Source organism: Scyliorhinus canicula, chromosome 18 (assembly GCF_902713615.1).
Source record: "Scyliorhinus canicula chromosome 18, sScyCan1.1, whole genome shotgun sequence".
In the NCBI taxonomy this organism is placed as follows: domain Eukaryota; kingdom Metazoa; phylum Chordata; class Chondrichthyes; order Carcharhiniformes; family Scyliorhinidae; genus Scyliorhinus; species Scyliorhinus canicula.
The window spans coordinates 98,948,867-98,968,593 of NC_052163.1; the positions used below are offsets into that span (position 1 = coordinate 98,948,867).

At 48.0% G+C, this 19,727-nt stretch overlaps 1 protein-coding gene across 1 annotated transcript in view; it reads right to left on the reverse strand.

Moving 5' to 3' along the window:
- Positions 1-19,727, reverse strand: part of fbn2b (fibrillin 2b) — a 310,225-nt gene that overhangs the window by 281,831 nt on the left and 8,667 nt on the right. The window contains exons 2-5 of the mRNA XM_038776744.1: positions 12,430-12,512; positions 8,056-8,154; positions 1,420-1,515; positions 381-476 (exon numbers count right to left, since the gene is read on the reverse strand). Of these exons, the coding sequence (XP_038632672.1) occupies positions 381-476; positions 1,420-1,515; positions 8,056-8,154; positions 12,430-12,512 (374 nt within the window). The remainder of the gene's footprint in view (positions 1-380; positions 477-1,419; positions 1,516-8,055; positions 8,155-12,429; positions 12,513-19,727) is intronic.

A 19,727-nucleotide genomic window follows, 5' to 3' on the forward strand; every position in this document is an offset into this window, starting at 1 on the left:
GCACTTTGGGATGCTCATTGTCGTGAAAGTTTACACTAGTTGGCATTTTTACATCTGACAACTACATTCACACCCTCGTGACCTTTTCACACCTCTGTATCAGATTCACTCCTTGACACCTTGACGTCTGTGTATCTAACTTGCATGTAAATCTAGTTTTCGGAAAAATATCCCCCGTCCAAAACCTTTAATAGTTTTCAACCAGGCAGCATTGAAGTGGGCCTGATCCCTCAGATCCTTTACTGCTCCCATCACTGTGAAATATGCGGAAAGAAAATCATACACAATGATGAAGAATTTTAAGATTCATCCAAATACAAAGATGTGGTTCATAACCTAAAACTTAACCATCCGGAGAAACACATAGAAAAGTGGCCTACCTCGCTCACAGTGCGGCCCAGTAAACCCATACACACACGCACAGCGACTTGGTCCAATGCATCGGCCTCCATTCTGGCAGCCATTTTTACACACAGCTAATCAGGAAAAGAAAAGAGATGGCATCTGTTGGCAATGTGCCCATATCATCGGTTTGGACAAAGACACAATAGTGATTTCTTTTAACCATTTCAAATGCATTAAATATGGTTTAGATTAAAGACAATTTTTAACAGGATCAAATGTAGACATTACAGATTCTCTGTACAAGGCAGTGTGAAATTGCCCTGAAACTTACACAGCACAAACCAGATTCTTGGCTGGATCATGGTTTCCTGGAAATTTCCAACTTTGTTCAATAAGGGACTTGCCAAATAACTTCAAATATGACCGGTGTAGATCGACAGGGAGATATATCAAAGAATGTCCTCAATTGTCTTCCATATGGGTTACATCAATGGGTAATGACTCAAGCCTGCTATCAGATATGTCCTAAGCATTAGAAAGTTCCTCCCAGGCCTCATTTATTACATTAGCCTAATCTTGAAATTATTAGTGATTCTTATTTTGGCTAAAATCTGTTTCCATTTCAGCTGGTGATAATTTCTTTTTCATGGCAAATACCACAGGCAGTGTGGCTACAAAATATTAAAGTCAGTAATCGTGGTTAACCAGGAGAACAGATAGTTATTGTGCTTATTGTACACAATAAAAACTACCATCAGTGCTCATGTTGGACACTGAAGCAAAATAGACTGCTATAAAGCACAATGCAACTGCAGCCAACTCGGAACTTGTTAGAATAGCAAGAGGTGGTCTTGTCTCACTACTGTACAGTTATAACCCTGCATGATTAGCTATAGATTATGCTGTTTCCTGGAGAGGAATTACTCACTGCATGGAGTGAAATTGCTGGTAGCTCTGCTGTTTCTATAAGGAGTGGGAAGCACTTGATCCAGCATGCCACTCGCCCTCTCCATTCTGCCTGTGAACTGAATCAAAGATGAAGTCTATTTGCAGTAGTGTGATGTTGATACTCACGCTGCCCACAGTGTGTCCCAGTATATCCTTTCTGGCAAACGCAATTGTCATCTGAGCAGGATCCACCGTTCATACACCTGACATTACACTGCTGAACTGCAAGGAGAACAAAGCAGGTCAGATGACTGCACTTACAGAATGACAGAAATCAATTTGGACTTCTTCACACGTGGCATTTGCTGCAGCTGTGCTCAAATGTGGCTTCAAAGCTGCACAACGAATAAACTCAGTAAGGCTCAAAATCCCATTCACTTTATTACAGACTGTTCTTACCCAGTAAACAGGATTAACTAAAGGCTCACTTCAAATTTCTTTGCTTTTGACTCTAACTGTCTCATCTATGTCTGACCGGCGTAACCTATTCCTCAAAGTGATTCCGCTCAATAAGATTTTCTGTAATTGTAGATTGAAGTGATTTTTTTTTTTTAAAAAGCTCAGTTAAAACTGCAGAAAAATGATCGTTAAAGATCCTTTGCTATGGTGGCGCGTGGTACAGTGGTTAGCACTGGGACTACGGCGCTGAGGACTCGGATTCAAATCCTGCCCTGGGTCACTGTACGTGTGGAGTTTGCACATTCTCCCCGTGTCTGCATGGGTCTCACTCCCACAACCCAAAAAGATGTACCTGGTAGGTGTATTGGTCACGCTAAATTGCCCCTTAATTGGAAAAAAAATTGGGTACTCTAAATTAATATTAAAAAGAAAAAAAAAAGATCCTTTGCTACCATATGGAATGGTGGAGGTTCTTTTCACAAAATGATTTAGTGTGTTAATATTAAAACAGTCGAGAGGGGACGATTTGCTCCTCTTTAAGTGGAACAGAACTCATCTCTTTACACATCTTTTTTACATTAAAAATTACCCAATTTTTAATTGGGTTCAGGGTGGGAAGGGAGCAGAAAGGAGGCCTTCAGTGCTGCAGGGGGAAAAGATGGCCGCCATCCACCTCCACCAGTTTACGTTAGATCATTACAGGCACAGGGTAATGCGGATCACCTTGGTCCTGACACCATCTGTCATCTGACCAGAGCAGAGCAGAAACTTTTGCTGGAGGGCACAGAGGACAATTCCACAGGGAGGGCGAGACACTGGTAACAGAATCTCACTTTTTTTCTCACTTCAATTAACGGAATGCAAATTGCAAACATGGCACAAGCATTGGCACATGATCCTCCTTGTCCAATCCTCTCCTTTCCACATTGCACCCAGGTGGTGCTTAACGCACCGACATCAAAGACAAGAGCTGGCCCTGGCATGTCCTCCAGCTCAGGAGGAGTTATTGAAAGGAAGAGAACAGAGATCAAAATAAAATATTATTTTGGCAAATCTGGCTTTGGGGCCTGCTGCGAACTAGCCATTTGAAGCCACTTGTTGGCCTCCACTCTAATGAGTTTTCTGCTTTCTCATCAAACTCTGTGAATTATTTACTTGTGTTTATTTATTTGAATTATTATTTCAAAGGCTGAGGGAGGAGTTGTGGGCGCGAGAGGCCAGAGGGTGGTCGAGGATGGGGGAGGGGAGGAAGGTTGTAGCAAGCAGATGGGCAAAACATTAACATACTTTTAATTCCTTGGGAAACAGTATGGCTGCCAGCTGTTATAACAAAAGAGAAAAGCAGCCCATAGTCATTCAAACACATTTAATAATAAGACAACCATTCCTAGCCTTCCATATGTGCATGTGGCTAACTAACAATGGGAAAACACTGAATGGGCCAAATGGCCCCCTTCAGTGCTGAACTATTCTAGGTTTCTTTGAAACATTAAACTGTCAAGAATATCATGTTTGGAGGGCAGCACGGCGGCACAGTGGTTAGCATTGCTGCCTATGGCGCTGAGGACCCGGGTTCAAATCCTGGCCCTGGGTCACTGCCCGTGTGGAGTTTGCACGTTCTCCCCGTGGTTGCGTGGCTTTCACCGCCACAACCCAAAAGATGTGCAATTTAGGTGGATTGGCCACGCTAAATTGTCCCTTAATTGGAAAGAATAATTGGGTACTCTAAATTTATTTTAAAAAAGAATATCATGTTTGTGATTTTTTTTTAAATTTGAAGTTAGGATTAATCACCACATTAACCAAAACCGAAACGTTTGGCAATTCATTTCAAAAATTGATCTAGTTTTTACGTTCCAGCCGTTAGCGATCGCACAGTGGTTAGCACTGTAGCTGCAATAGCCAGGATACCAGGTTCAATTTCCGCTTGGGTCACTGTCTGTGCGGAGTCTGCACGTTCTTCCTGTGTCTGCGTGGGTTTCCTCCGGGTGCTCCAGTTTCCACCCACAAGTCCCGAAAGACGTGCTTGTTAGGTGAATTGGACATTCTGGGTGGAATTCTCCGCTCCCCATGCCGGGTGGGAGAATCACGGGAGGGCCGGACGACTCACGATACGTCCCCCTGGCGCCCCACGCGATTCTCCCACCCCTCACTCGGAAGAATCGCCGCTCACCGTTTTTCACGCCGACCGGCGATTCTCCGGCCCGGATGGGCCGAGCGGCCTGCCGTTCCCGACCGGGTCATGATGGCGGCAACCACACCTGGTCGCTGTCGTCGTGAATATGGGTGCCAAATGCTGGTTTGAGGCTTGTGGGGGGGGGGGGGCGGAGAGGGGAGTGAGCACCACGGCCGTGCTCGGCAGGGGATTGGCCCGCGATTGGCGCCCACCGATCGTTGGGCCGGCGTCTCAAAGTGACGCACTCTTTCCCCTCCGCCACCCCGCAAGATCAAGCCGCCACGTCTTGCGGGGCAGTGGAGGGGAAGACGGCAACCACGCATGCGCGGGTTTGAGCCGTCAGCCGTCGTGACGTCAGCCGCACATGCGCGGGCTGAAGCCGCCCAACCTGCGCATGTGCGGCTGACGTCACTTAGGTGCCGCCGTCGCGTCATTCTCGGTGCGCTACTCCTAGCCCCCCGGGTGGGGGTGAATAAAGTGAGAGGAGTAAGGTGAACTCGGCCGAGTTCACGACGGCCTTCCCGATTTATCGCGGGAGCGGAGAATTCCGCCCTCTAAATCTCCCTCTGTGCACCCGAACAGGCGCTGGAATGTGGCAGCTAGGAGCTTTTCAAAGTAACTTCATTGCAGTGTTAAGGTAAGCCTACTTGTGCCAATAAAGGTTATTATTATAAATTATTATTATTAAAAACCATATTAGGATTGAATTCTCCTGACACCCCCCGCGATATGGTCTTGATGGAAACCCCAATGAAACGGCACAATTGCACAGCATGCCAAGCCTTCTTCAAATCTTTTCATGAAATCACACCAGGATTAAACAGCAATTCTTAGTTCCAGATATCTGCACATTTTTTACGGTATTTTATAATAGTTGCATGTTTGTATCCAGGAATAGCCACCAAATGTCATATCTAAATGACCATTATCGATTAAAGAGCAGGAAATATTGCTGCAGTCAATGGGCTTTCCAATCACAGATATTCCAGATGTGTTAATGTGTCTTGCTCGTAACTCGGTCCACAATTATCGTGGTTATCCCACAGGAACTGCGAGAAGCAGGTTACAGATGTCAGGGTACAGTCGCGATTGCAGCAATTGTTTGGAGTGAAAGACAACACTCAAATGGCCATCCTGTTTATAGATATATGCAAATGTCAGATGGGGCTCAGTGGGTGCCTTAGAGGCAAGAAGGTTGTGGGTTCAAATCCCATTCCAGAGATGCAAGTGTAAAAATCTAGGCTGACATTCCAATGCTGATGGAATATTGTCTTCTGAATGAGATGCTAAGCTACCTTCTCATTTAAACTTAAGAGACCCCATGGCTCTATACTGAAGAGAAGTGGAGGAATATTCCTTGGTGTCCTGCCCATTATTTATCCCTCAATCAGCAACACTAAAACAGATGGGCTCTTCATTATCACATAGCTGCTTATGGGACCTTGTAGTGTGCAAATGGGCTACCGTGTTTCTTAGATTACAACAGCAACTCTGCTTGAAAAAAAGTAGGCTGTAAAAGCACTTTGGATTGACCTGAGGTCATAAAACTATAAATGCAAGCTTTCTTTCAACCTGGGAAATAAACTCTCTCCCAGTGATTTCCAGGTCGTAATTCATACGAACAACCATCTTAGTCTACTCAGTGCACCAGTCCTTCGAGAGTTAGACTAACTTCTGTTCTTCTACCTTACCGCTAACAAGGGATTCCACAAATGCCAAGAAACCATGAGGCTGTTATAATTGGCTTTGCAGTTCGTATGGTCCTGAACATGCCCTGTGCTCACATTTCACTGCAGACATGTGACTTACACCACTCTATGGCGTCACTAATCAGAGCGATTGTTCACAGTTCTCACTCATTAACCCCTCTCACCATGCCTAGAGCCCATGAGCTCTGAACCACCCAATCTACATAGTGTGATTATCTGACTGATGTCGTTCATCTCTGAACGGGTCAAATTCTTCCACAACCGGAATGCACTCAGAGGTGAAGATATCAGAGGTGAAGATAAAAGTTTACTTTCTTTTTTTATTTAGAGTAGCCAATTCTTTTTTTCCAATTAAGGGGCAATTTAGTGTGGCCAATTCACCTACCTTGCACATCTTTCTTGGTAGTGGGGGGTGAGACCCATGCAGACACGGGGAGAATGTGCAAACTCCACACAGACAGTGACCCGGGGCGAGGATCGAACCCGGGTCCTCGGCACCGTGAGGCGGCAGTGCTAACCACTGCACCACCGTGCTGCACCGTTGTACTTTCTGACTGCTCATCCAGAACAGAAACATGTCAGTCAATGCGACCTTAAACTTGCTTCCCTCTCCCCACATCCCCTCCCATGTCTTGAAGGTGTTGGTTCCTGCTGGGTTGCAAGTTTCACAGTGGCAGCTATCCTCCAATACGTGACCCCTGCCTCACCTCGACACCTGAATGCTAGTAGATTCATGGATGCCATAGCATTACCACAACTGAGCCTCAACCTAGCCTCATTTGACGTATACATGTCCACCTTTCCTATTGTTTGCCTTACCTAGCCAATGGGGGTGCTGAAGCCAATTACAGCTCTTGATCTGCTTGTCTGATTTTTTTTCATGGTTAATAATGAAATCAGTACCCCTTGGATTCAGCCCCTGCGGTGAAAACCTTACAGTACCCCCTGCACTACTTGTCCTGTGGTATAATGTTCAACATTGAAGCTTCAACGACTGCCCTCGACTACTAAACATGTACTACTTGGTTTTCTATCTCTCCTCGCTCCCACTCTGGAACCTTCCAGCACAGTGAACTGCTGGATCTTTGACCCCGAGACCCGGTTTTCTCTTGAAAGGGAGGAATAAAAAGACACTGGAAACATGAAGCAAAGCCAACCTCCCCAACCTGAACCTGTGGGGAAATTCAGTTCTGAAGATGTAGAAGGGAAATTTATAGATAATGAGGAGGAGAAAGATTTAATTATTAAACCAGCAGGTTCTTGTCTTTCTCTTGGTGTTAACTACAGAGTGGAACTTTAAAAAGTCGGTGCAGGACTAAACACTTAAGTCGGCCAAAATAAGGTAGGATAAGAAATTAAGTGACTTCAAACTGACCCCGAAACATACAGACTCATCATGTCCTAATGAGAACACAGGACAGGACAAGCTCATATTCCATCGTCAGAGAGAGAAAAAAAAATCACTATTTTACATCAAGATTTGTGCGCCCAGTAACTCGACAAAATTCTGTACAATGTGCAAATAGGTTCTGTGGAAAATTGAAATTTGGTCTGGTTCCTGGGAAGGCAAAATTTGGGTCGCCCAGTTTGTTGCTGGCGGAAGATATCTGATGCAGGGCAGCAATTGTGGGCAGCACGGTAGCATGGTGGTTAGCATAAATGCTTCACAGCTCCAGGGTCCCAGGTTCGATTCCCGGCTGGGTCACTGTCTGTGTGGAGTCTGCACGTCCTCCCCGTGTGTGCGTGGGTTTCCTCCGGGTGCTCCGGTTTCCTCCCACAGTCCAAAGATGTGCGGGTTAGGTGGATTGGCCATGCTAAATTTCCCGTAGTGTCCTAAAAAGTAAGGTTGGGGGGGGGGGGTTGTTGGGTTACGGGTATAGGGTGGATACGTGGGTTTGAGTAGGGTGATCATGGCTCGGCACAACATCAAGGGCCGAAGGGCCTGTTCTGTGCTGTACTGTTCTATAATCTATAATACCACAATTATTCAGTTTAGATACATTCTTTGTTAATAATTTCTGCATCTTTACCTGGGTGAGTATGAGCAGTAAAACTAACTCTTTACTTGCTGACTTAAAAGGAACCTCACATGCTTATTTATTGCACTGTGCTATACACTGTAAAACAGATATTAAATTGGCAATATCACCTCTCTATTAAATTAAACTCTGTTATAACCAACACAGGAGAGAGACAAAGAGAAGGGTCAGTTCACCCTTGTTAACCTGATCCTAACAGTAATTGCATGAATAGTTTGTTCAGTTCCCCACCCCTCCCCTTCAAAATGTTGCCACTCTACATGACCACCTTGTTTGCCTCGTGATTGCAGCAGCCCTGACTGTACCTAATTGGGAGGTGTTTGATGGGTCAAGGAACAGATAGCGCTACTCTACATCTAACCATTGAATTGGCCAAATGAAGTGGTTTGGTGCCTGCAAGTTGCCACATTATTTATAGAATCAACAGAATGCCACTTACTTGAACCAGATCCACAACCTGGGGAAAGTTGCCCATTAGCACAAGTGCACATGTTTGGTCTGGAGCAGAATCCATCACCACACGTGTTCCGACAAATGGCTAGACAAAGAGAAAAGCAAATGCACTTTAGAAATTGGCAACTTAGCATAAAGCAATCCGATATAAATGGCTGCTATTAGGTTGCCTTTAACTCAGTTGATGCCAAGATTAATCCATTTAAGGTTATGTTACAGTGTCACATTTGCGGTGACAAATTTCTGTTACAGCTACAGTGAAATTGTAGTTTTCTTGATAGTTGACGACACTATGTCACATTTACAGTGGCACTACGTTGTTATGTCTCCAGTTATGCTGTTTCATTTGAAGTGACACTAAGCAGTCAGTGGGCGACAGCCTTTCGGGGTTTGTATTCGTTTTACATGTCAAATATTAACTTGCTGTATTTTACTATTTTGCTTTTATTTGAATTTGTTTTGTCCCTGCTACAAGAATCTTTCACTTTTGACTGCCTGAAAATGTGCATTTCCTTTTACCTATTTCAGCATTTATATTTTCACTTAAAAAGCTTGAGTACACTTGAGTGTTAATGATAGAGAATAGCTGAAATCTGAGAAGCTATATGTGGTGATTATCCCTTTAAGGGCAACACAGCAGAGTAAGGGTCACCTGGCCTGGGTGACCAATCGGGCCTCAGGTGTGGAACCCATGATGAAAAAGGTTCCTGGGCAGAGACGTTTTGGGAGCAAGCTACAGCCATGTGGCTGCTGAGCAACTTTAATGAATAAATACCCTTTGTGTACATGAATGAAACCGATGCAGGAGTCAGAGTGGTGCAGTGGTTAGCACTGTTGCCTCATGGTGCCAAGGACCCAGGTTTGATCCTGACCTCAGGTCACTGACTGTGTGGAGTTTGCATATTCTCTCCGTGTCTACATGGGTCTCATCCCCACAACCCAAAGATGTGCAGGGTAGATGGATTGGCTACGCCAAATTGCCCTTTAATTTAAAAAAACTTTTTAAAAACTGATGAAATCGGTGAAAGTGCATCTTTACATTTTGCAATGAGGATAAATTATCCTGACTCGGACTCTGACTTGAAACCTGTGAGTATCCTCAAAGTCTGAAAACAGAAGTACTCACCACAGTGCCTTTCTTTGGGCAAATAGACCTATTTGACTCCTGCACAGAAGACTGGACACAATGGGTGGGATTCTCCGACCCCCCCGGGGGTTCGGAGAATCGCCCGGGGCCGGCGTCAATCCCGCCCCCGCCGTGTCCTGAATTCTCCGCCCCCTGAGATTTGGTGGGGGCGGGAATCGCGCCGCACCGGTCGGCGGGCCCCCCGCGGCGATTCTCCGGCCCACGATGGGCCGAAGTCCCGCCGCTAACAGGTCCTTTCCGCTGGCGTGGATTAAACCACCTACCTGACCGGCGGGATTGGTGGCGCAGGCGGGCTCCAGGGTCCTGGAAGGGGGCGCAGGGCAATCTGACCCCAGGGGCTGCCCCCACGGTGGCCTGGCCCGCGATCGGGGCCCACCGATCGGCGGGCGGGCCTGTGCCGTGGGGGCACTCTTTTTCTTCCGCCTCCGCCATGGCCTGCATCATGGCGGAGGCGGAAGAGACCCCCTCCCCTGCGCATGCGCCGGTATGACGTCAGCAGACGCTGACGCTCCGGCGCATACGCGGACTTACGCCGGCCGGCAAAGTCCTTTTGGCCCCGGCTGGCGTGGTGCCACTCTGACACGCCGGGACCCCCCGCTCCGCCGGATAGGGGAGAATCCCGGCCAATATGTCGAGAGGCTGGGGTATTATTTCCAAGCAAGCAAAAAAGGGGAGGAGGCAAAATGTAAACCAATTCTAAGTGTTTGAGCAATTCAGGCCTTTCACCTTATCACATTCTTACAGCACCAAGTGTGCCCAACTCCAAATCATTTAGTGAGCTTGTGGTTTTAATGAAGGTTCAATTGCAACCTGAATGATCAGTCACGTTGCAGAGATCAAATTAAATTAGAAGGTGAGAGCCCCGGGCAAAATCAATCCTTACTTACATTACTAAACTGAAGAAATTGGAGTATTGTGGATTTTGGAGCCACTCTAAATTACATGTTATGGGATAGGCTAGTCTGCGGCAAGAACAATGATGTTATTCAATGCTGATTGCTTGCAGAGGGCAACATAAATTTTAAACATTCAATAGAGATAGCGTTGGCAATAGATAGCATTGGCAAAGGTGCAGAGGAGCAGTAGAGTGCACCACATGCACCCACCATTCACCAAGTTATGGCAGGAACCTGTAGCCAGCAGTGGCGCCAAAACCACCGAAGCAGCTGCAAAGCGGGAAACAATTTCAGCCACCAACAAAAGGTACAGAACGAGCGATCAGTCAATACTGCTTAAAGTGGAATGTTATCAATATGGAGGGAACCACACTTCTGAATCACGTTGGTTTAAGGAGGCTGAATATATGATTTGGCACAAAAGAGGACATTTAATAAAGCGGTGCAAAGCTAAGTTAAGATTGCCGAGTAATCAATCAACCAAGATGCTACAAGTATACAATGCGGAAGAGCCTAGCACCTGTGATTCTGATATTCACTCATTTCTTAATTTAAAAACAGGCAACATAGACCCTATTACTGAAATGTTCCGGGGAAATGGGAAGCCTCTTAAGATGGAAATGAGTTCAGCGGCATCAGCCACTGTGATGGGAGAGCTTACATTTCAGTACCTAAGGGAGGGAGTCCAATCATTGAATTTGAGGTGCACTTCTGCCGAGTTGAAGATTTATACAGGAGAAGCAATAAAGATAAAAGACACCACAATGGTACCTGCAAACTATGGATAATCACCACACTATCCTCCTATAATAGTAAGGTCTGGTTCTATGTTAGATTGTGTGAACTGAAATATTAGATTTTGCAAGAGGGTGTACCATTTGTTCCTCCTCTCACCCTCCCTCGCCCACTAAAAGAAACGTCGGTCTTGAATTGAACCATTGAACCATGTGAAACAAGCCCCCACACCATCGCCGTAACGCATGGCCAGCAGCGTTATGGAGGCGAGGATCCAACTTCTGCCTTTCAAGGGGAGGAAGTCCCAACAGTCCAGAGTTCAGTTGTGAGCACTGTTGCGATTGCTAGCAAGCCTGAGAAGAAGATAGCAATGGATCCGGGAAGACCTGGACTCGGATACATCTGAGGTTTCGGATGGGGAGTGATTGGGGAGCCCAAGGGAAGGAGAGGGCGAGGGGGAGAGCTTTGGTGGCCAGATGGGAAATGAAAAGGGGAAGGGGGAGGGAGGTAGCAATTTGGAAGGGGGTGCCCCGATATGCAAAGGGCACCCCCAAAGGATGTCTTCCCTTCCTCCTGCCTTTTAACCAGTTGGGCTTAAAATAAAACAGCATGTGCACTCCTGCCTGCCTGCCCTTGCCAACCCTATTACAGCATGGGCAGCACAATATTCAGGCTAATTGGCGTGATAACAAGCTGAAGCGCTCACTAATTCTTTGTTTAAAATGGCTTTCAATTTCACCACCCACGTGCCTATCATTTTATGGGAAACGGTGGTGGGTTAGCCACTCATCATATTTTACGTGCATCCCCTCCATCCCTGCCAAAACCCGTCTGGTGCAATTCCGGCCCCTTATTTAAAATGCTGGCTGGCTTTTGGGCCCCCTTAGCATTCACAGGCGGTCAGGGTTGCCAATTGATGGCCTGTATAAAGTTTCATCATATGACCTCCCACCTTCAATGACAGTTAAACCGCTATTTTTTCCTATATCCAATATTTCTCAAACTAATAAACTCAAATATTTACAGAATATAAAAGAAATTTATGTCAAAACCTTTCCAGCCCTTCCTGCCGATGGGATCTTCCGGTCCCATTGATGGTGGCCCTCCCTCGCAGTGTGTTCCTCGGCGGCAGAGGGTGCAGGGCCCAGCGCCGACCAATGGAGGGCCGCCTCTGCCGGGGGAAAATATGCCACGGTGGGGGTGGGGGTAAAAATCCCGTCCAGAACTATTTTTAATGCCGCTGTGGATTTTCCTCACAGGTTTCTGGGGGTGTCCAGGAGATTAATCTTCAATTCCTGCAGACTCCGGGGGCAATCCTAGAGGCTGGCAACCCTAATAGATTAGCTCAAGAGCTGATATCCGCTAAACCACTACAACGTTACACACAGTTAGAAAGATCATGGTTTTTTTTGGAAAGTGGCAATTAAGTACTGCATCAGGAACTCAGTCTGAGTCCAGCACCAAATGGTCTCCAGAGCAACAACATGATGGATTGACATTAGCTTCAAAGAGAAAAAGGACGTAACCTAAAGAGGCCCAGATGAAATAAGTGTCCCCAATGGTTAGAGCTGGCAGTACTTACGCACAATACACTGGTTACCACCAGGCAATGTTTTCCATCCAGGACAACAGTAGGAATGAAAGCGAGATCCGCACACATTCGGTCTGAAAGAAAATGAAGACAGCAATTACACAGCATCCTTTGGCCTCATTGGTTCCTGTAACGCTCACTATACTCAAATATACTCGAGAAGGTGGCGCAGTCGTTTGGCCTGAGATTATTGCAGTTACTTCTTCCGATTACCAACCATACCCATGTTGTTTGTTTACAGTGGTGGTATTAATACCAAGGCACTAAAATAACTTATTCCCTGCAGATTGCAGGAAGGTCTCCTCAATACTCAATAGGTTTTATTGGTCAGAATATTGAATACAGGAGTTGGGACGTCTTGTTGAAGTTGTACATGACATTGGTAAGACCACCCATGGAATACGGTGTTCAGGTCTGGTCACCCTATTATAGGAAGGATATTGTTAAACTAGAAAGAGTGCAGATGTGATTTACGAGGATGCTACCAGGACTTGATGGTCTTTGTTATAAGGAGAGGCTGGATAGACTGGGACTTTTTTCCCTGGAGCGTAGGAGCTGAGGGGTGATCTTATAGAGGTGTATAAAGTATTGAGGGGCATAGATAAGGTAGATAGTCAACATCTTTTCCCAAAGGTAGAGGAGTCTAGAACTAGAGGGCACAGGTTTAAAGGGAGAGGGGAGAGACACAAAAGAGACCAGAGGGGAATCTTTTCACACAGAGGGTGGTGAGCATCTGGAATGGGCTGCCAGAGGCACTGGTAGAGGCAGGTACAATTCTTTCCTTTAAAAAACAATTAGACAGTTACATGGGCAGGGTGGGTATAGAGGGATATGGGCCAAATGCAAAACACGTGGGACTAGCTTAGTGATAGAAACTGGGCGGCATGGGCAAGCTGGGCTGAAGGGCCTGAATCCATGCCGTAAACATCTATGACTCTATTGAAAGTTTCATTTCATATATTTCTCGAACAATGCAGAATTCTGTTTGTGATAACTGTAGAAAAGTATAAAAATGAGGAAAAGTGGAGTAAGATCATCATTCACGTCAACAATAATCTCAGCAGGTCTGGCAGCATCTGAGGAGAGAGTTAATGATTCAAATCCAATATGCCTTTACTTCAGAATTCCAAAGAAGTTTATTGTTCCGAAGAGGAGTTGTATTGGACTCTATGTTTAACTCTGTTTCTCTTTCCACAGATGCTGCCAGGCCTGCTAAGTATTTCCAGCACTTTTTTTAATTTCTTGAATCGAACAGTCAGATTCTCATTCCAGGCTAATAGGAGCGCGAATAGATCCCCAACAGTTTGGCACTTCAATCTATTTGTCAACGTTATAATGGGCCTTAGCAGCTCTTAGCCCCCCCAACTAGGCTGATCACCTGAAAGGTTTGAGGGTTAAATGGGCCGGTCAAAAGGGCACATGTGGGGGATTGAAGGTGGGCCTGGTAATGTTGCAGGGGTCGCAATCCTGATCAATAAGCGGGTGGTGTTTGAGGCGGGTAAAATAGTCTTGCACGTGGGAGGTCAGTACATTATGGTCAGTGGGAAGCTGGAGGGGGTGCAGGTGGTATCAGTAAATGTCTATGCACCAAATTGGGATGAGGTGGAGTTTGTAAAGAGGATGCTGGGGAAGATACCGGACCTGGACTCAGACAGGCTGGTCATGGGAGGGAACTTCAACACAGTTATGGACCCTGGCTTAGACCGGTCAAGCTCGAAAATGGGCAGGGTGCCTGGAGCTGATCTCGATCCGGGCCCATAGGGAGAAGGTGGACAGGGCGGAGATGGACCAACTGGTTAAGGATACACAACAGATCGATAGGAGGTATGCGGAGACCCCAGAGGCAGGGCTTTTAAGAGAATGGCGGAGGCTGCAGGCGGAGTTTAGCTTGCTGACCACTGGGAGGGCGGTGGAGCAGTTGAGAAAGGTGAGGGGGGCGATCTATGAACATGGAGAGAAGGCCAACAGAATGCTTGCACAGCAGCTTAGGAAGAGGGAGGCAGCCAGTGAGATAGGGAAAGTAAAGGACGAAGATGGGAAACTGGTTGATGATTCAGGAGGGGTGAATAAGGCGTTTAGGGATTTCTACAGCAGGCTGTACACGTCAGAACCCCCTACGGGGCCAGAGGGGATGAGGCGCTCCTAGGGGGGGCTGAATTTCCCAAAGGTGGATGGGGAGCAGGTAGAAGGGCTGGGGGCCCCAATCGGGCTGGAGGAGATAGTGGAGGGTCTGAAGGCCATGCAGGCGGGTCAAGCCCCGAAGCCAGAGGGGTACCCAGCGGTGTTTTATAAAAAGTTCTTGGGGATATTGGGGCCGATGTTGTTGAGGATGTTCAATGAGGCAAGGGAAAGAGGGGTTTGCCCCCGACTATGTCACAGGCAATGATTTTGCTGATTCTTAAGCGGGACAAGAACCCGGAGCTGTGTGGGTCCTACAGGCCGATCTCCCTGTTGAGTGTGGATGCCAAGTTGCTGGCCAAAATCTTGTCCTCCAGGATCGAGGATTGTGTGCCGGACGTTATTGGAGAGGACCAGACGGGGTTTGTTAAGGGCAGGCAGGTTGGTGGACAATGTCAGAAGGTTGCTAAATGTGATCATGATGCCCCCGGAAGGGAGGGAGGTGGAGGTAGTGATCGCAATGGATGCAGAAAAAGCTTTTGATCGGATAGAATGGGACTATCTGTGGGAGGTACTGGGATGGTTCGGATTCGGGCGGGGCTTTATTGATCTGGCCCGGCTGATGGACCAAATGAAGGACGATTTTCGGAGATGCGACGCGCTTCCGTTGTCATTAGCTGGGAGGGTGCAAACGGTGAAGATGACAGTCCTCCCGAGATTCCTATTTGTATTTCAATGTCTCCCCATCTTTATTCCACGGTCCTTTTTTAAGAGGGTCAACAGAGTGATCACGGGCTTTGTCTGAGCACCCCGCGAATAAGGAAGGTAATGCTTGAGCGGAGTCGGGGAGAGTGAGCTGGCGCTGCCAAATTTTAGTAACTGTTACTGGGCGGCGAATATAGCCATGATTAGGAAGTGGTGGTGGGGGATGTGTCGGCATGGAGGCGGCTTCATGTAAGGGCATCAGTTTGGAGGCGTTGGTAACTGCGCCTCTGCCGTTCCCGCCGGCACGGTACTCCACCAGTCCCGTAGTGGTGGCGGCCCTGAGAGTTTGGGGCCAGTGGAGGCGGCATGTGTGGGCATTGGCCTGGGCCCCAATCTGTGATAGTCACCGGTTTGCCCCGGGGAGTATGGATGAAGGGTTCCAGTTATGGCGGAGAGCAGGGATTGGGAGGATGGGGGATATGTTTATAGAGGGGAGCTTTCCGAGCATGAGGGCGCTAGAGGAGAAGTTTGGGTTGGCGAGGGGAAACGAATTCAGGTATCTGCAGGTGCGGGACTTCCTTCGTAAACAGGTGACAACCTTCCCGCTCCTACCGCTAAGGGGGATTCAGGACAGGGTAGTTTCCAGAGGGTGAGTAGGAGAAGGGGCGTCTCGGACATTTATAAGGAGCTTATGGGGTCGGAGGAGACGCAGACCAAGTTGCTGAAGCGCAAGTGGGAAAAGAAGCTGGGAGGAGAGATAGGGGATGGTCTATGGGCAGACACGTTGAGTAGAGTCAGCGCGTCCGCAACATGTGCCAGGCTCAGCCTGATACAATTTAAGGTTGTTCACCGGGCTCACATGGCAGTGGCCCGGATGAGCAGATTCTTTGGGGTTGAGGACAGGTGCGCAAAATGGGTGGGAGGACCGGCGAACCACGTCCACATGTTTTGCACATGTCCGAAACTTAGGGGATTTTGGCAGGGGTTTGCGGATGTCATCTCCACGGTGTTAAAAACAAGGGTGGCATTGAGTCCAGAGGTGGCAATTTTCGGGGTGTCGGAAGACCCGGGAATCCAGGAGGAGAAAGAGGCAGACGTTCTGGCCTTTGCTTCCCTGGTAGGCCGGAGGCAGATACTATTAGCTTGGAGGGACTGAAAGCCCCCGAAGTCGGAGACCTGGCTGTCGGACATGGCTAGCTTTCTCTGTTTGGAGAAAATTAAGTTTGCCTTGAGAGGGTACTTGTTAGGGTTCGCCCGGAAGTGGCAACCGCTCGTCGGCTTCTTTGCAGGAAATTAATCATCAGCAGACGGGCATGGGGGGGGGGGGGGGGGGGGGGGAAGTAGTTTAGATTAGAGTAGGGGGTCAATAAGGGCGGGACCTGTACGAGAGGTAAATGGCTCTTGCACTGTGTTTATGGTTTCATGTATATTGTTTCTTTTGTTGTTGTCGCTGGACCAAAAATACCTCAATAAAATGTTTAAAGAAGATTAAGGGGCGGAATTCTCCGAACCCCCGCTAGGTCGGAGAATCGGCACAGCGCCAAGCGAATCACGCCATGCCGCCCCGATGCAATTCTCCACAGTGCAGAGAATCAGCACCATCGGCGCCAGCATGGTCAGCGCGGCACCGGTCGGGGTATGCGCTGACTCTCCGGCCTCGATGGGCCGAGTGGCCGTCATCAAAAAGCCGAGTCCCGCCGGCACCGTTTTAACATTCTCTGAGTCGGCGGGACCTCAGCATTGAAAGGTCCGGGGGGGGGGGATCCTCCGTAGTGGCCTGGCCTGCAATGGGGGCCCACCGATCGGCAGGCCGGCCTCTCTGCCCCCCGGCCTCCTTTCCTCCGTGCCAGCTCCTGTAGTCCTGTGCTATTTGGCATTGGGGCCAGCAGGGGGAAGAAGGCCACTGCACATTCGCTAGTTGGCGCCGACCCAACTGCGCATGCGCGGACCCCACGGCACCGGGAACGGCAGCTGGAGCGCCGTAGGCCGCTCCATAGCCGTCCTAGCCCCCTGTGGGCCGCATAAAGGGGTCCCAGAACGGCCGCTGACGCCGGAGTAAAACACTCCCATTTTTACTCCGGCGTGGCACTTAGCCGCCCGATGGGAGAATCCCGCCCAAGATGTTTCCTTCCTAGGAACCATACCTTATCTCCAGACCACGCTGTCACTGCAGTTACTGTGACATTCATACAGTGCGCACTGACTATAATTCATTCTTTTTCTGTTAAAGTTATCCTTCAAGGAAACAAGGAACGTTTTCCAAAATACAAGAAGTTCCAGGCAGATGGTGCGTGTGGAGGGATTTCAAGGGTTTTGGAGCATCATTGTGTGGTGTAGAAATAACTTTTCCCAACAATTCACAGTACTTGTCTGCTTTAGGTCAGTGGGGTAAACTTTTAATAACTCACAAACAATTTGATCCCAGGACTGATAGGATATAGGTTTATTACAACAAGGATTAACAACTCTGGTCGGATTTATGGATGCCGAATAATCCAAGTAAATAATTCAAACCAAAATGTTGCCTCTAATCGGACTTTGTACAAAGATAAATATTTGACCTGCCTTGTGATCATACAAGTGCCAGTGTTCAGAAGATAGACACTGATATGGATTCCTCTGCAGGAGGATGTCAGGCTAATGGGAAATGTATTTCAGGAGAGATTGATAACTAGTTTCAAACATGTCCTATATCAGTGTGCGACTATGGACTATTTTTCAGAAGGAGGCACATTAATCAGCATGCCCCTGTTCTCAAATATCCAAAGGCTGGGGGCAAATAGAATTGTGTTAACGTGAATGTCAGGCACCCAACAATTTCAGCAGTAAGACTGTTTTGTTGCAACATCATATCCACACTTTTGGCAGATCTACGCTCCCCCAAGGTGGATTCTGAGGCGGGTGGGGAGCATGAAATTGAATGGGTGGGAATCCCCCTGGGATGCCCTCCTGCCCAAACCCAGATGCAATTTCACGCTTGGGTGGGCAAGGCCTCGGGTGGGAAACCGACCCATTCACCTATCAAGATCCGTTATCCTGCCCAGCCTCCATTTTTAGGCTGTTGGGAGCAGGTGTGGGTAGGGTGGCAAAGTGACATTTAAACATTTCACCATCTTGGGTGGGACGGGGGGAGGGGGCCTCAATCTGAAGGCCCCTTCAGAGTTGAAATGCCCTCCCCCTGGGACATTGGAGCTCCAGGATCCCCTCACCCTTCCGGCCCTACCATCCCCCCTCCCAAGCCACGATTGCACCACCCCCCCTCGCATCACCTCTGAGACCCCTGGGACTTACCTTTTCAAACGTCCCAGGACTTAGTCCCAGACAGAGCACTGCAGTACCGCTTATGGACACAGCAGTGCTGTGCATGGCCAGGTCGAAGAGTTTTCAGTCAATCTGGCGGGACTTGGACGGACTGAAATCCTAGCCACTGCCAATCAATGTGAAAGCAAGTGTTAAATGCAGCGGCTGTTTGAGAGTCGGCGGCTACGCGTTAGGCGCCAGCTCTCGGGATGGCGAGCACTGATCCCTTTTGAGTTGGCAAATCAAACTGTGTTGGTAATTTGTAACTGATTACTGGCTTGGGGGGTTGTGTTGGCCACATTACGATGATTAATACGCTGCTGCTCTGCAATCAGCTGCCAAGCCCGAGACCTGGAATGCATTCCCTGTGACCTTTGGCTTCTCTATCTCCTCAAAGGTGCCCTTAAAACCTACCTCTTTCACCCATCTTTTAGCCAACTGCCCCAATGTGGCTTGATGTCAGATTTTCCCACTGCAAGGACATCATGGTGGCGCAGTGGTGAGCATTGCTGCCTTACGGCGCTGAGGACCTGGGTTCGAACCCTGGCCCTGGACCACTGTCCGTGTGGAGTGTGCACATTCTCCCTGTCTCTGCGTGAGTTTCATCCCACCCCCCAAAGGTGTCCAGGATAGGTTTAATGGCCATGCTAAATTGCCCCTTAGTTGGAAAAAAAGAATTGGGTACTCCAAATTTATTTTTAAAAATATTTTCCGGGCAACACGGTGGCGTAGTGGTTAGCACTGGGACTACGGCGCAGAGGACCCTGGGTCACTGTCCGTGTGGAGTTTGCCCATTCTCCCCGTGTCTGCATGGGTTTCACCCCCCACAACCCAAAAAGATGCGCTGGTTAGGTGAATTGGCCACGCTAAATTGCCCCTTAATTGGAAAAAAAATAATTGGGTACTCTAAATTTATTGAAAGAAAGATTCTCTCACTGCAGCCACTTTGATATTCGCACAGCATGCATTAAACCCACCCCCACTTCCACCCCGGATTAAGCTTCTGTGAAGCATTTTGGGGTGCTTCACAATGTTCAGGGTACTAGATAAATGCAAGATGTTGTTGTTGCTTCCAAAGAACTGATTTGCACTTACATCAAAACCAAACTTGGTCAACAGCAGATGGATACCAGATCCAAAAAGGAAATCCTAACCTTCAGCGTCCC